The 16,307-nt window shown below is 45.3% G+C and overlaps 2 protein-coding genes across 9 annotated transcripts in view; both read left to right on the top strand.

Annotated features, from left to right (window-relative positions):
- LOC310756986 (class I histocompatibility antigen, F10 alpha chain-like) overlaps positions 1 to 16,307 on the top strand; it is a 151,731-nt gene that overhangs the window by 36,397 nt on the left and 99,027 nt on the right. The gene's annotated exons all lie outside the window — the stretch shown is intronic.
- LOC310757054 (class I histocompatibility antigen, F10 alpha chain-like) overlaps positions 43 to 16,307 on the top strand; it is an 85,050-nt gene continuing 68,785 nt past the window's right edge. For 4 of the 5 annotated variants that reach the window (XR_014545029.1, XR_014545030.1, XR_014545031.1 and 1 more), the window contains exons 1-3: positions 46 to 256; positions 6,180 to 6,455; positions 12,977 to 13,252. Coding sequence is in view for 2 of the 5 variants with exons in the window: in XM_083602172.1 (XP_083458298.1) it covers positions 181 to 256; positions 6,180 to 6,455; positions 12,977 to 13,252 (628 nt within the window). In the remaining 3 variants the exon portion in view is untranslated. Of the gene's footprint in view, positions 257 to 6,179; positions 6,456 to 12,976; positions 13,253 to 16,307 lie in introns of all 5 variants that reach the window. The other variant, XM_083602173.1, reaches the window with a different exon arrangement.

Here is a 16,307-nt window from a genome sequence, read left to right as displayed (position 1 = left end):
GGCGACCGGTGCCGAAATAAGCGCGCCGATTTCTGATTGGCGAAATATTTTCCCCTCGCCCAATCCCAGCTCTCGCTGCTGCTGGTTCCGCAGGCGGGGCAGAGAGCGGGTCTCAGAGTCGGAGGGAGAAGGACGTCGCTGGAGTAAGAGGAGGAAAAAGGAGCTTCGTTTTGGGGGGAGATGGGGGTCCTCCTCCGCTGGCCCCCCCCGATCCTGGGGGCGGCTGCCCACCTGCTGCTGCTCCTGGACTGCGCAGGTGAGGACTGGGCTCTGGGGCGGGGGGAGAAAATAATTTGCACTAAATCCTTTTTTTTTGGGGGGGGGGGACACGGCTCTTTGGGAATTGCATTTCGTGGGCACTGAAAGGGCGATCGGGGAGTTTCTTCTCCGAAGCGGAGCCGGATCCCTTCCCAAACACCTGTTTCCCAGACTTGGCTTGTTTTGTATGCCGCCCGGGGCAGGGGCCGCTTCACTCCTGGGCTCGAGGCTCAAGCGAAGAACAAAACGAAGCTTGAGGTGTTGGCAGGATTAATGGGGGGGGGGAAGTGACTCGCCTGTCCCGCCCCCCGCAGCTTAGTGTTGACTCTGGGGTGTGTTTGAGTGTGTGTGTGTGTGTGTGTGTGAGAGAGAGACAGAGAGACAGAGAGAGAGACAGAGACAGTACAGGTCTTTCCTTTTCTATTTTCTACCTTCCCTCTTCTAACCCTCAGCCGCTCTGAAAACTCAGCTAAACACTCGGGAGACCAGCCTGGGGGTGGGAGCTGGACGGGTGTAGAGCTGACTTCATTGCGTGGGGGGGATGTCTGAATAAGGGGTCCCCACCCGCAATTCCCAATGTTGTTTTGTTCAGGAGTTCCCTTTCACAGGCACATTCATAATTAGGTTCTCCTGCTTTACAATTGTAACTCCCCCCCCCCAAAAAAAAATCCCCTTCCTGTTGCCTGTCAAAAATGTAGATTTTGTAAATTATGCAGGGGGCTCCTCTGTGCCGTTCCTGTACAGCCCCTTTCACTACCTTTTGAACACTGTGTATCCGAAGAAGTGTGAATGTGCACGAAAGCTTATACCCAGAACAAACTTAGCTGGTCTCTAAGGTGCTACTGGACAATTTTTTAATTTCGACTGCGTCAGACCAACACGGCTACCTACTTGAATCTTTATTGTAAATAATTCTTGTGGTTTTCTAATGGAAAATGGTGTGAATATAATACTATCTTTAGTTTAAAAGTTGCTTGTTGCATAAAAATTCTCAATGTAACTTAAAAGCTTTAAGAACTAAAGAGTAAGACCTGTTATCTCTCTCTTGAACCCTCTCCATATGGGGGGCTGCCCCCTCACTGTGCTACAGGGCTGGGCAAAGGGTGGCGGAGACCACTGGTTCCTTCAGAGTCCTCCTCATTTTGGGGACTCAAGTGTGACTCATTTTGTGGCTCTTTGTCTCCCGACCACTGAGCAGAACTGCCTGTGTTGTTCAGCCAGATGCCACAACCAGAGGCAGCCTTGCTCTGAGCTCTTGTGGTCTGAAGTGGGGGAAGCCCCTGCCCTGGGAGGGGAGGGTCTTAGAAGTGAATCCCATTTGATCTTGCCTGAAAGGAAACCAAACCGACCATCAAGGCGTATGTAATTCAAGCAAACTCATCTTGCAGGTTTACGCTTCCTTGAACTTTGTTTTCCAACGTGGATCTCCCTCAGCAGGTGGTAGATTCTACTTCCTTGGAGATTTGTTAGCAGAGGTTGTTTGGCCATCTGCCATGGATGCTGCAGTTGAGAAGCCAGCATCGCAGGGGGGTTGGACCCTCAGAGTTCTGTCTGTGATTTTTATTTTAGTTTCCTAGTTGTTTTGAGATGAGTCACTAGCCAAACTCAAGCGGGCTTCTTCCTCCTTGAGGGTAAAGTTGTCCAAAGTGCATTCAACACAGTTTTCACAGGGTCCTCAAGGACCAACTCTTTATACATGAACCTACCCGGACCCTGAGATCATCTTCTTAGGCCCTCCTTCCTGTGCCGCCTCCTCTAGAGGTCTGGAGGGTGGAGGGTGGCAGCAATGTGAGAACAGGGCCTTCTCTGCAGTGGCTCTCTGTCTGTGGAAGGCTCTCCCCTGGGAAGTTCGCCTGGCACCTTCATTATACAGCTTTTGACTAAGTCAGGCAAAAACAATCCCTTTTAACCAGGCCTTTGGTTGATTTGATTGACATCCTTTTAAAAGTGTGAGGGGTTTTTTTTGGGGGGGGGTAATTGTCTTTTTTGTGGGAGGCAGTGGAAGACAGAAGTGCCTGGTGTGCTCTGGTCCATGGGGTCACGAAGAGTCGGACATGACTAAACGACTAAACAACAACAGTTGGCTTTTTATTATTGAATATTTTGTGGTTTTATATTTTGATTTTGTTCTGTGAGCTGCCCTGAGACCTCCGGGTCCAGGGCGGTATTTTCTTTAATGTCTTAATCAGCATCTAGTTTTGGTGTGCTTTAGTAGAAGAAGATAGGGCGGTATATAAATTCAATAAATAATAATAATAAGAATTATACGTCCCATTTCTGCTACCTGAGGCAAAACAGGAATAGCCCGCTCTTCCCCTTTTAGCACTGTGCCCCTTTACCTTCCGCCAGGGAAATGCCCCATCTCTCGCTGAACTCGACTCAGCTTTTCTGTCAGAGGGGGGTGTTCTGGTGGGGGCAGAAGCCCCAGGTATGATGCTGAAAGCCTATGATGAGCTCCCTCCCTCCCCAAGTCATTGTGAGCTGTTTCTGTGGGTCTCGGATAATCTCTAGACAGAGAATGTGTTGGAAGGAACCAGATTAAGAACTACCGCCCTATATCATTACTCAATGTGGATTACAAAATTTTTGCAGACATTTTGGCAAAAAGATTGAAAACAGTTTTGGTGGGGGAGATTCATAAATACCAAGCGGGCTTTCTTCCAGGAAGACATCTATCAGATAATGTGAGAAATATAATAGATATTATGGAGTTATTAGAAGTTAATATTAATACCAAGGCAGTATTAATATTTGTGGATGCGGAGAAAGCCTTTGACAATATTTCTTGGAGCTTCATGAAAAAGAATCTTCAAGGGATGGGGGTAGGCCAAGGCTTTGAGAATGGTATAGGTGCAATTTATTCTGAACAAAAAGCAAAATTGATTGTAAATAATGTGGTTACTGAAGAATTTGCTATTGAAAAAGGGACACGACAGGGGTGCCCAATATCCCCATTACTTTTTATATCTGTCTTGAAGGTTTTATTAAACATGATCAGAGGGGACCAACTGGTTAAAGGGATTCAGGTCGGAGCTAAACAATATAAATTGAGAGCGTTTGCAGATGATCTAGTATTAACTTTACAAGAGCCAGACACTAGTACGAGAAGAGTTTTAGAGCTAATACAAGTATTTGGTCAAGTAGCAGGTTTTAAGTTGAACAAACAGAAAACAAAAGTACTGGATAAAAAAAGAGACGGTGGAAGAAGATTGGAAGAAATTTAAAGTTTACCTTAAGAACTGTTGTAAAATTAATGAGTGCTAAAATGTCATGGGTAATGTAAAACAGAATTGCAACGATAAACGATTGGGTTAGAGAAAAAGGATTAAAGAAATTGAATCATAAGTATCTGAAATTAGGGGTTGCTGAAAAAGTTTAAAACAGGGATGCAGAAAAGGGAGGTAAGGGGAAGTCGTTGAAATAAGGTTTAAGAAAAAAAGGTGATGAAATTATACGTGTTTATATGTTTGTTTGTTAACGTGTTATGTTGTGAATTGTCAGTTCTTGTCTGTTAATATATGTTGTAAAACCAATAAAAATTTATTATAAAAAAAAGAGAGAATGTGTTGGAAGGGAGGCCTCATCTTTACGCCCAAATCTGTGAGGCCTTTCTTGGTACTGACAGAGCCATCTTTTAAAATTGAGTTTATATCCCCACCTTCCTCCCAAAGGAGCCCAGGGTGGGAATTAAGGGGCTGCAGCTGTCTTGGGGGGCCCTCTCTGTGGGGCTCATCCTGTACCCTGTACAGCGGTGGCCCTAGAGAAGTACCATGGAGCCTTGGCATTTTCCTCATGCGCAAAGGAGGCACAAAGCCCCTTTAGTACACATTCACTGTGACTTGGGAAGAGGGTTAAGGAGTGTGGTGAGTCAGCAGAAACAGCAGAATATGCTGATGGACGTCAACAAAAGTTATTTGCTTCTGATGGGGATCTGCTGTGGAGACTCATTAGGCCCCCTGGTGGCCAGAGCTGGTACAGCCTGTGGGAAAGTGAGCCGTTTTGTGGATAAGGTTCTTCCTTTGCCACGCTCTGTCCCCCTTCCTGTGTTCGATCTCGTGAAGGGGCAAGTGTGGGGAAAGGGGATGTGGGGCCACATGTTGAGACCTGACCCCAAAGTTGCATTTGCCCTCCTGCCCCTGCTATCCCTGTGGGGCCTTCTTTCTCTTTTTTTTATAAATTTTTATTGGTTTTTCAACACATATTAAAAGACAATACAACACAATACATAAACAAACAAACATATAAACACGTATAATTTCTTAACCTTTTTTTCCTTAAACCTTCTTTCAGCGACTTCCCCATACCTCCCCTTTCTGCATCCCTGTTTTAAATCTTTTCAGCAACCCCTAATTTCAATTACTTATAGCACTTTCTTTAAATCTTTTTTTCTCGTATCCAATTGTTTGTCACTGCAATTCTATTTTGCGTTACCCAAGACATTTTAACACTCATTAATTTTACAACAGTTCTTAAGATAAACTTTAAATTTCTTCCAATCTTCTTCCACCGTCTCTTTCCCTTGGTCACGGATTCTGCCAGTCATCTCTGCCAGTCCCATATAGTCTATCACCTTGGTCTGCCATTCTTCCAGTGTGGGTAGCTCTTGTGTCTTCCAATACTTTGCTAGAAGTACTCTTGCTGTTGTAGCATACATAAAAAACGTCCTATCTTTCCTTGACACCAATTGGCCTACCATGCCCAGGAGAAAGGCTTCTGGTTTCTTCACGAAAGTGCACCTAAGCACCTTTTTCATTTCATTATAAATCATTTCCCAGAAGACCTTGATCCTTGGGCACGTCCACCAAAGGTGGTAAAAAGTACCTTCAGTTTCCTTACATTTCCAACATTTGTTATTGGGCGTATGATAAATTTTTACAAGCTTGACTGGGGTCATGTACCACCTGTGGGGCCTTCTTTCTCAAGTGGGGAGCCCACTCTCTGGGTGGCAGCTCAGACCATTGAAAGATTGCAACATTGATTCCCAAAAGGGGATCCAGGAAGGATCTCGGAAATTGCAGGCCAATTAACTTTACATCTTCCTGGAAAACTGGTGGAAAATGCAGGAAACTAGCAGCTGGAATGCATCTACCTGGAAGGATTTCAACTGTATGCTGGAATCACACCAATTATATATGCAGAAGGCAGAGAGCTCTTTTTGTGCAAGGTTTTCACGAGATCTTGTGGGGCTCTGCTGAGTTCCCAGGAGATCTTTCCAAAGCCTCCCAGAGCCCAGGAAGCAAGACCCAGGTCAGACCTGTTCAGTGCATGACTCCAGAAGGTCAGATGGTGGGGCGGCTCCAAGGGAGTGGCTTCACTAGGCCCGTTTCTGCAGATATGAGCCATCCCAGTCAGGCCAGACAACTCTGAGCTACCTGGACCAGTGTTCTGACCCAGGAGGAGGCAGCTTCCTCTTCTCCCATATATGGATTTTCGTCTGGTCTCCCCTCCATCCACTTCCCAGACCTGAGCCTGCTTAGCTTCCATTCGGTGCCTGCATCCTGAGCCTTCAGACCATGTTGTGGGAGCTCTCATCAGCTTGGCGCTTGCAAGTGGGGGGCAATTCCTGCCCCCTTGGCAAAAGGGGAGGGGCTGGCCTCTCTCTCTCTCTCTCTCTCTCTCTCTCTCTCACAGAGACATGCAGAGATTTAGTGCTGCCTCACAGAGCTTTTTCTCGTCCACTGCTCCATGGGCGATTGTTGTTGTTACTTGTATTTATATCCTCTCCCCTTTTCAACTCTCTGATTCTTAGGCTCCCTCTGCTCTGCCTCCTCTATGTTTAAGGGCAGGTTTACAAACTCCCCCAAACCCTGCTGAACTTTGGATCTCCTAATTTAGGGCTGCTTCCTGTAATACAGCAGGATTAGGCTGCTGCCTTCATCTGCAGGACCCCTAACTCTCTGCCCCTCTCTCTTCCTTTCCAGGCTCCACTTCTCACTCTCTGCGCTACTTCTACACAGCCGTGTCTGAGCCTGACCAGGGGCTGCCCCAGTTCATCGCTGTGGGGTACGTGGATGACCAGCCATTTGTTCAGTACGACAGTGACAGCAATAAATATCTGTCCCTAGTTCCCTGGATGAGGAAGGTGGAGAAGGAGGATCCTCAGTACCAGGAAAGGAACAAACGGAACTTCCAGGGCTCTGAGCTGGGGTTCAGGGTGAATCTGCAGATTCTGCGGAATCGCTACAACCAGAGTGGAGGTGAGTGGAAGGCAGAAGAGGCACAGAGTCACACCTCTCCCCCATAACGTTTCCTCCAGGGGCCAGAATTGCAGGGAGGGGGCTGCTGGGAGGAAAGGAAATGGAGGGTGAGGGTCTCCACCAGGGCAGAGGCATCTCCCCTTCCCTTAATGAAGGTCTTAATGGGGGCTGGGATGGTGGGGGGGGGGGAAAGAGAATGAGACTTTGTGGGCAGAGACCCCCCCAGTATGACCCTCTCTGGACCTGCACATCCTACCCAGGAAATGTCTCCATTGCCCGCCCTTCCTTCCATGCTAGGCTTGGCTTAGGCCTTGTGAGGTGGAAATCTCTCTGGGAGGGGAAGAGAAGGGTGGGGATCCTGAGGCTGAGGCAAGCAAGCCTTGAGTTCTGGTCCTGCTTAAGGAGAAGCCAGCTGCCCAGACAGAGGTGCTGATTGGCTGACCCTTCTGACCATCACCAAGCCCCTCCCTCTCCCTGGCACAGTGTTGAAAGAGAAGCCTTTTTAAGGAACACAAATGGACTGAATTTTGGGGGGTCAGTGTGTCAAATACATAAAGTGGGGGGGAGGGTGGACCAGAGCCCCCAAGGCTCCCACACCTCCAGCATTCTGCCACACTCCTCCCCCTTCCTCATCCAGCCTTGGAACTGTTATGACAGGAATCACTAAACTCAGTAAAAGCTGGTAGACATCCGGCAAAAGCCTCTTGGCACACATTTTTGTTTTTAAAACTTTCTTCTGAAATTTTAAGATGTTAGTTGTGTGAAAGGAGCCAGCATGCTGGAAGGGTGGGGGGAGGCATTTGCGTTTAGCCCCAAAGTTGAGTGACTCCCCCCTCCAAGTGCAATTTTGGAGCAGAACTTCAGAAGTGGGAGCCTCTGCTGGGTCTGGAGGGAGGTCTCTCTATGATTTTGCACCTTTACCTTCCAGGCTTCTCCACTTCCTCACTTCCTAAGCAGGCTCCCTGCTTCAGGACTTTACCCCTAACAGCACCACAACACCTTTCCCAGCACTTGCCCCCTACACACGTGTAACGCCCAGAGAGGGTGCTTCAAGAGTCCTGTTTTCTCTGCTCGCTGAAATGCAGTCTTGGAGGAGTTGGCATTGCATGTGCTTGAGGATAATTCTTAATTTAGCTCTACATCAGACACTCAACATTTTGAAGACCCAATTCTCATCTAAAGTTTTCTCTTCCTATCAATAGAAAAATTCTTTTCAGAGAAGTGTTTTTATCTAGTGGTGTAACAATACATGACAATGATTAGCTGGATAAATCATACCTTGTTTTCTTCTCCAAATCAATTAAACAGACAAACATGTTATCCTCCTGCTCCTTATCATTTTTTGAGAGTCTCATATTGGAACTAGGAGTTTATCAACATTTGGCAGAACCTTCTTCATTGTATTTATTTTTGTCTACTAAGATTTTATTTTGTTTAATAATATACCGCTTCATTGCATTAAAATATTTGCATCAATATTTGCAAGAAATACTAAAATTATTGGTAAATACAGTTTAAAACAATAGACAAAAACAATTAAAACATTTTTGGAAATGAAGATTAAGAGAAAAAAAGATTTAAACATTGACATCTATGTGTTTGGTTAGGCTTGCCTAAACTTAAATCTTTTTAGCAGGCACCAAAAATCAGATTCCATGGGCCTCTGATCCTGCAGCCAAGCTGTTCTTATGTCCTGTAATGGCTTAACTAACCCTAAGGCCAGTTCAAGCAGTTCAGTCCTAAGGTGTCTGGAAGAGCTTACTTCCTAAGAATGACGTTTACGATTGATGCTTTAAGATACTCCCAGTTTTTTCTCTGCATAATTTTCAGCACAAATAAAATAGAATTCTATAATAGTTAAAAAAATCATAGGATCGTAGAGTCGGAAGGGAACCCAGGGCTCATCTAGTCCAACCCCCTGCAGTGCAGGAATCTCAGCTAAAGCATCCATGACAGTTGACCACCCAGCCTCTGCTTGAAAACCTCCAAGGAAGGAGAGTCCACCACTTCCCAAGGGAGCCCTTTCCGCCGTTGAGCAGCTCTTACCATTAATATGAATGGAGGGTAGGGACAGAGGGAAGGGACCCAAAGATTTCTGTTTCCTGGAACAAACACGTCTAGTCTCCATGCAGCTGAAGCCACTATTCCATGTTGCAGGGGCCCAAGTGGCAAGTGATAATGTCCGCACAGAATGGGGATGGGGATCCTGTGGCTGTGGGCCAGTCTTGGCCTGCCAGGGGGTAGGATTTGCCCCATGAGCAGAAGTAAAATCCTGCTCAGTTTGGCAGGACTTCATGTTCCGGATTCAGGAGGGGATTTGCGTCAGAATGTGGCTGAAACGAAGGGCTTCCCCTGGAGATGAGAAAGTAGTAGTTTGCTAGCTTCCCAGTGCTGAGTGCAAGGCAGGCAGTGCCCCTTGTGCTGCAGTTCCCAAGAGGCTGAGCACCTGCTGGGTGCTTGGAAACCCCCTCAAGGGCTTTTGGAAGGTGGGTGAGATTGACAGGTGGGCTATGCTATGATGTCAGCTTCAGCCCCCTGCCCCTTTTGGCCCCTGGGGACAACCCTGATCAGGATCTGGCCCTGAAGCCAAAGAGATTCCCCACCTGTGAGACAGAATAATGGAGGTGGAAGGAGCCTTGCCAAAGGGGTCAGCCTTAGTGTGTCCAAAGCCCTCTGGGGCCTTCATTGGCCTTGTCAGGCTTGCAAGGAAGAAACCCAGGGGGTCAGCTGAGACCAAGCCAGCGCTGCAATGGGCAGGTCTGCTTTTCTTGCAGTGGGATCAGGCCTTGCCTTGCCTTGCAGGCTTCCTCTTGGGCTCCTGGGAATTCTGCTTCTCCCCCTTTTAAAAATGGGGATTGGGTCCCTCCTGAGCCCCTGCACCTATCCATGGAAAATGCCACATAAATGTCACCAAGGGGCGCCTCTCGTTTCCTGATGCAGATCATTTCTTGCAATTGCTTAGCTCAGAAAATCCCAAACAAATGAGGTGGCCACTTCAAAGGTGCCACAGACAGCCCTGGAAATGTTATCTGATTCTATTTAAAATCAATGTTGAAGGTATAGGTGTATCGTGATTAATCCCACTTAACATCTTGAGGAAACGGGAGGGGAGTGAGCTTCATCTATAAAATGAGGGAGAAAGCAATTTATGCTGAAGAAGCAGTGAGACAGAGCAACTTTCCTCCAAGGAAAAGCTCCATATCCAGACCAGCTGGTGGGGTTTGTGGTTTGGTTTGTTATTTTCGTAGGCCAACCACAAACCATTGTTTGAGTGCATAAAAAGAACTATATCACCTTGGGACATGGTCTTGGAAAAGAGACTTCTTCTTCTTCTTCAATATGTTGAGTAGTTCTAGAGGGAGGACTCCAAAGTAGCACTGTTAAAATCCTTCTACTTCCCAGAGGGAGCAATCTCCCTTCTCCTCCCCCTGCACACCTTTCTGGGGCTTCTCCCCCGCCCCAGCTGATTTGTGGGGAAGGGGATGGGGAGAAAGCCCCAGTTGTGTGAGTGAGACTTGTTCCTTCTGGCTCCCGCTAGACTAACTGTGTTAGCTGAATCCAGCCCAGAAAAGCAGGATTTCTGTTGAGAGAGGCTTCTGTAATGCAAGACATTCTATACCCAAACTCAATTCAGCTGTAAGCCAAAGGCTCCTGAGATGAAAGGGGAAGCCTTAATCAGAAGTGAGAGCAACCTGGTATCCTCTGGGACAGCCTCTCCTCCATTGCTGAGCTCCCTCAGGCTACCAAAGAGCAACAGAACTCTGTGCATGGCCAGGAGCAACCATTGCCATTTCCCATCCTGTCTTGGGGTGCCTGACGTAGCTTCTCTCTATGGTTTTGTTGTGGGAAATCAAAATGGCTGTCTGCTGACCCTGCTGGCTGGCCTACAGGAGACAGGGCTGGGGTCCTCAGCACCCGTGGGCCCTGCCAGGGGTCTGGGGTCTCAGCGGGTGCCGGGTGATGCCACCTGTCAAGTGAAAACACCAGATCAATGCTTCAGATACTGGAACTGAAGAGCAGATTTAAAAGTCACGAGCATTAGCATATATAAGAACATCCCACAGTTATGTGGTCTGAATGAGGGCAGAATAATCTATATTTCCATTTCAACCAGCTGTGACTGAAGTAACAGAGGTCAAAATTTATCCATGGCACCTCTTTCCACAGCAGTAAATGGGATGTATTGAATCTTTGAGCTGCCTTCCAATAAAGTCAGTTGATTCGACTCCCATTTGACTCCCGGAACCGTTCGAAAACCAAGGTGCAGCTTCCTGCACTCAATCGGAAGCTGTGTTGGAAGTTTGGCTTCCAAATGTTACCGGAGAATCCGAGGGCTCCCTTGGGCAGAAATCAAGACACCAACCAGAGCAATTTGGAGCAAATCAGCAGCCTGTAGGCTCGGTCTTTATTGAAGAAAGACTGTCGCGACAGGACTCCCACCGCCCACAAGGTGAAGCAAGATGGAAGCCCCGAACCAAAGAAGACCCCAGCTTTTATTAGCTACTAATCCCCTAAGTTACACCCCAAGAAATACATCATAACTACATCATGACTACATTAAAAACAGGAGGAGTCAGGGGAGGGGTTGCACAGGTAACCTGAGTATCATGACACCTGGCCGGAGCCCCTTCTCCCTCTCCCCATGAGTCATTTCCAGAAGACAAAAGGATGGGCGCAGTTTCCTACCCCCTGAGGGGAATCCGATTACTGTCCCTTTGTCATAGTCCGAGTTGAATCCACTTGCATATGCAGTCCGTGGTGTCCTTGATAGTCCTCTGTCTGAGCCCATCAAGATGACTATCAAGGTTGTCATGCCACCTGGGAAGGGCTGCTGAGTACGTGCCTCCTCGGTCAAAGGATTATGGCTGACTGACATTGATCCACCCCCACCCCCTTTGATAGTCCTTGTAACATAGAGCAAAAGAAAAGTGATCCGGTGAAAATCCGATGTACGGTTGATTTATAGTGAATTTATGAAGAAACTGCCCCAGAAGTTCAAACCCACTTTCACTTTCCCGGAAGCAGGTTGCAACATTTTGATTAAATCAGTCACGGTCAATTGAAATCAGGAACTTTGTATTTGAGAGCTGTCAAAGTATAGAGAAGCGCCCCTGCTGCCTGCAGTACCTACGTGGCCGCCACAAGGGGCGCTGTTCGGTAACGCTGATTGGCTGAAACGGCAGCCGATTGACCCTGAGTTCAGACAGTTGGTCGACCCATTATAAAGATAGGGCGAGGTAGAGTTTTACGGTCTACTCAGGAAAATATCTGAAAATAAAGGGGTTCCGCATGGAGCTGTCAAGTTAGCGCTTCCTTATTTACGGAAGGCTTTTAGGGGATGCCCCTCTAGAAGGGACATCTCCAGGCTCTGGGAGGGGTGTGTGTGTGTGGTGCTTGTGCATTACAGTGTAATGAAGGGGGGGTCTCCTGCTACACAAAGAATGTTTGCAAACCGGAACACTTACTTCTGGGTTTGCGGTGTTCGGGAGCCAAGCCGATTGACATCCAAGGATCCACTGTATAAGGATCATGTGTTCACTGATGAAGGATTTATTTGGTGGACATTGACTGGCTAATGAAAACCAGCTCTTTTATTATCGATCGACTGAAGGTTTTATTAAAGTATTTATAATATGTACTTTCCATAAAAGTGTAACAAGATACTATGCAACCTAGAAAGTTAAAATAAAATCAGGAAAAATCCATAAAATGTACATAAAACATAAGCAAACACTATTTATTTATTATTTATTTATTTAAATGTTATTGTTGTTGTTTTGAAGATTTGGTGGTAGCCCCCTGGGGTGGGCAGGGGGATGCAGGGACCCGCCATCTTTGACAAGGGCAGCCTGGCTTCTGCTAAGAAGAGGGGCCATTTTGAAGTGGGACAAACCCCACTTGTGGCTTCTCTTTCCCTCCCAGGCTATGAGGAAACTTCTTTTTCCAAAGGCCCTTCCATGACTTCCCTCCTTTTAGGGAAAAGGTCCTTGATATGGAGAAGGGGGGGGGGGAGATGGAGGTGAAGAGGAGACCTTCTCTCTAGAAAGGGCCCCCAGTGCGTGGGTGTCCCCCTTCCATGTTGCCCCTTTCCTCTTTTTATGGGGGGCAGCTGATGCATCTTTCCAAAAGGGGCAAGATCCAGAGGAGCAGAGTTGGGGGGAAAGAGGGACAGACTGTGACCTCCGACCTGCAAGGGATGCTCCTCTTGGGCAGGAAGGGAAACCCCACCCCTCCCCCGCCTCCAGGGAGTTGGGAGAATCCACTGGGAATTGGGGGGGGGAGTGTGAGGCGATGAAGAGAGGAGGGCAATTAAAGGGGAACTTGTAGTGTTTCCCTCAGGGAACGTGTTACGCGGATGAGCCTTCAGAAAGATACAATGCTGGCTGATTCTTCTCCCCTCTGACTGCTGCCTCTTCCCTGAGTCTGAGGGAAATAAATCCTTTTTCCTGGGCTCTTTTGCTGATGGGGGAGGGGCTGCTGTGACCCCCCTTGACCTCCTGGGCCTCTTCTGGTCCTTCCAGGGATCCACACCCTTCAGAAGATGTACGGCTGTGAGCTGAGTTCAGACGGGCGCAAAGGAGGGCATTGGCAGTACAGCTACGATGGGAGAGACTTCATCGCCTTTGACAAGGAGACCCTCACCTGGACGGCAGCCCAGACGGAGGCCGAAGTGAGCAAGAGGAAGTTGGATCCTGACTTGGCCGGGAACCAGTACTGGAAAGCCTACCTGGAGGAGGAATGCATTGAGTGGCTGCAGAGATACCTGGATTACGGGAAGGAGAGTCTGCTGAGGACAGGTGAGGGGGGGCAGTGGGGAGGGGAGGGGGCTCAGTGGGGCAGTTTCCCTTCAAGCTCCCCTCCCCCCCCAACAGTCTTCCTTTTTGGACCAAACAGCAAACACGTTTCTTGGTGGGGGAGGCAGAAATAAGTTTGGGACCCTGGGAGGAGAAAGGGGGTCACTTCAGAGTATGATGGGGGGGGATGCTTAAAAACAGCCCCCCATGCCCCTTTGGCTAGAGTAAGGGATGGCAAAAGACAAACAGGAGGAGGGGACACAAAGAAACAGCAGGGAGGGGGCCAGGAAAGCAAAATGCATTTTAAATTAACTAAAAAAATAAAATTGAAATGGGCAGATTTGAGGCGGGATACAGAACAACCTTTTGCCTTTACACTTGGGTAGGGGAAAGGGGGGCAGATTGATGCAGAAAAATTCAATCTCATATTTTATGTACCAAAATGAGTCAAATGATAAAAAATTGCTTTATGCATGGTATAACTAATCAGTATTATAATAGCAATCAAAAGAACCATTAAGGTTAGAAGATAATGAGAATCCAATGACTTGAGTAAAAAATGAGTTTTGTATCATTGTGCCCCAACTACGGGGCACTTTGATACAAAGCGTAAATTGTATGAGAATGGTAATTATTTACAAAAATTTAATGAAAAAAACAATTTTTATTGTGAGATAAATCAGCCCTACAATTTGTTACTTAAAAATCTAAATGACGTATCAAAACTAACAGTTTTTCACACATATCATAGACTTTATGGCAGGTTTCCTTCAAAACTTATATTAATCTTTTTTTTTAATTATTTTTTTTAAATAATTTTTTATTAAAGGTTTTTATAACAACAACAAACATATAACAAATACATAAACAGACAAAAACAAAAACAAAACAAAAAACATGTACCATTTCATATCTTAATTTCTTATACCTTTCTTCCCCGACTTCCTCATGCCTTCCTTTTCTGTATTCCAAATTCTTATCAATTACTCAGCAAATCTTCCCTTATTTTAATTTGAATTTAATCTAATCTTCCTTGTTCTCCTTGTCTTAACCATTGCTAATAGTAACCATTTACTTTCCAGTCCAACATCATTCTAACTTTCATTAATTTTGTAATATTTCTTTAGGTAATCCTTAAACTTTTTCCATTCTTCTTGCGCTGCTTCTCTTCCCTGGTTTCGGATTCTGCTCGTCATTTCTGCCAAACCCATGTAGTCTATCACCTTCGTCTGCCATTCTTCCAGTGTGGGTAATTCTTGCGTCTTCCAGTACTTCGCAATAAGTATTCTAGCTGCTGTTGTGGCGTACAAAAAGAAAGTTATATCCATCTTTAACACCCCCTGTCCGACAATACCCAAGAGAAAGGCCTCTGGTTTCTTAGGGAAAGTATATTTAAATACCTTTTTTAGTTCATTATAGATCATTTCCCAGAATGCCTTAATCTTCGGGCACGTCCACCAAAGGTGAAAAAATGTACCTTCCTTTTCTTTACATTTCCAACATTTATTATCAGGCAAGTGGTAAATCTTTGCAAGCTTGACTGGGGTTATGTACCACCTATATATCATTTTCATAATATTTTCTCTTAAGGCGTTACATGCCGTAAATTTTATCCCGGTGGTCCACAACTTTTCCCAATCAGCAAACAAAATATTATGACCAATGTCCTGAGCCCATTTAATCATAGCTGATTTAACCGTTTCATCTTGTGTATTCCATTTCAGCAGCAAATTGTACATTTTTGACAAATTCTTAGTACTGGGTTCTAACAATTCTGTTTCCAATTTTGATTTTTCCACCTGGAAGCCAATTTTACTGTCCAATTTAAACGCTTCATTTATTTGATGATAGTGCAACCAATCTCTCACCTTCCCTTTTAATTTCTCAAAACTCTGCAATCTCAGTTTGTCCCCTTCCTTTTCCAAAATTTCCCAGTATCTTGGCCACTTCGACTCCATGTTTAACTTTTTAACTGCCTTAGCTTCCATTGGCGACAGCCACCTTGGAGTTTTATTTTCCAGCAAATCTTTATATCTGATCCAAACATTTAATAGTGCCTTTCTGACAATATGGTTTTTGAAACTTTTATGTGCTTTAACCTTGTCATACCACAAATATGCATGCCACCCAAAAATGTTATTAAAACCTTCCAAATCCAAAATGTCTGTGTTTTCAAGAAGCAGCCATTCTTTCAGCCAGCAGAAAGCTGCCGCTTCATAGTAAAGTTTAAAGTCTGGCCAAAACTTATATTAATCTTTCCTCAAACACCGATCCATTAAAAAAAAACAACTTTGGAAAAACTTTAAAAAGTATAAGAACTCACATTAGGTAGTCAAAAATAGTAATTTAAACAAAATGCTTATAAAAAATAAGATATTTCCTTAACGTTTAGCTTCTATTGCACATTAATAGAATTGACTACCTAATGTGAACATTCTAAACGTTAAGGAAATATCTTATTTTTTATAAGCATTTTGTTTAAATTACTATTTTTTGACTACCTAATGTGAACATTCTATATCCACTGAAGTCAAAAGAAAAAGTATAAAGAGATGATGTTCGAGTTGTGCCCTTTGAGAAATTTGGTTTTGGCAACTGCAAAACAGCATCCGTGAACTCAATGCTTGCCTTATCTTCTACAATGGGGGAGACAAACATACAAGATCTTGGATATTTCCTAAGATATGACATTTGATAATCAATCATATTATATTTAAAAATGACTTTGGCCACATAGTAAACAACAGTTTTTTTCTTTTCAAATTTCATGAGTAGGAAATCAGTTTAGAGATTTCATGTAAACTTGTATATTGGGGCACTATTGTACACTAGCGGGGCACTTTTATACGTATCAATGTGCCCCGTGTCTTAGTGTATCAAAGTGCCCCAACGGACATTTTCAGAAAACCACTGAACTTATTTAAAAATCACGTGTAATCCTGATTACTGATTATTTACCTTAGGTATTTTTAAATCTTAAGTAAATGATGAAAAACAGCATTGGAACACTTTTACATTTCACGTAATTTTTTAGTTGGCCGCGCTAAAAACACACCTA

The sequence above is a fragment of the Podarcis filfolensis genome (assembly GCF_964270895.1).
Source record: "Podarcis filfolensis genome assembly, chromosome: 2".
Taxonomy (NCBI): Eukaryota; Metazoa; Chordata; class Lepidosauria; order Squamata; family Lacertidae; genus Podarcis; species Podarcis filfolensis.
This window is presented reverse-complemented; position numbering and strand designations above follow the sequence as displayed.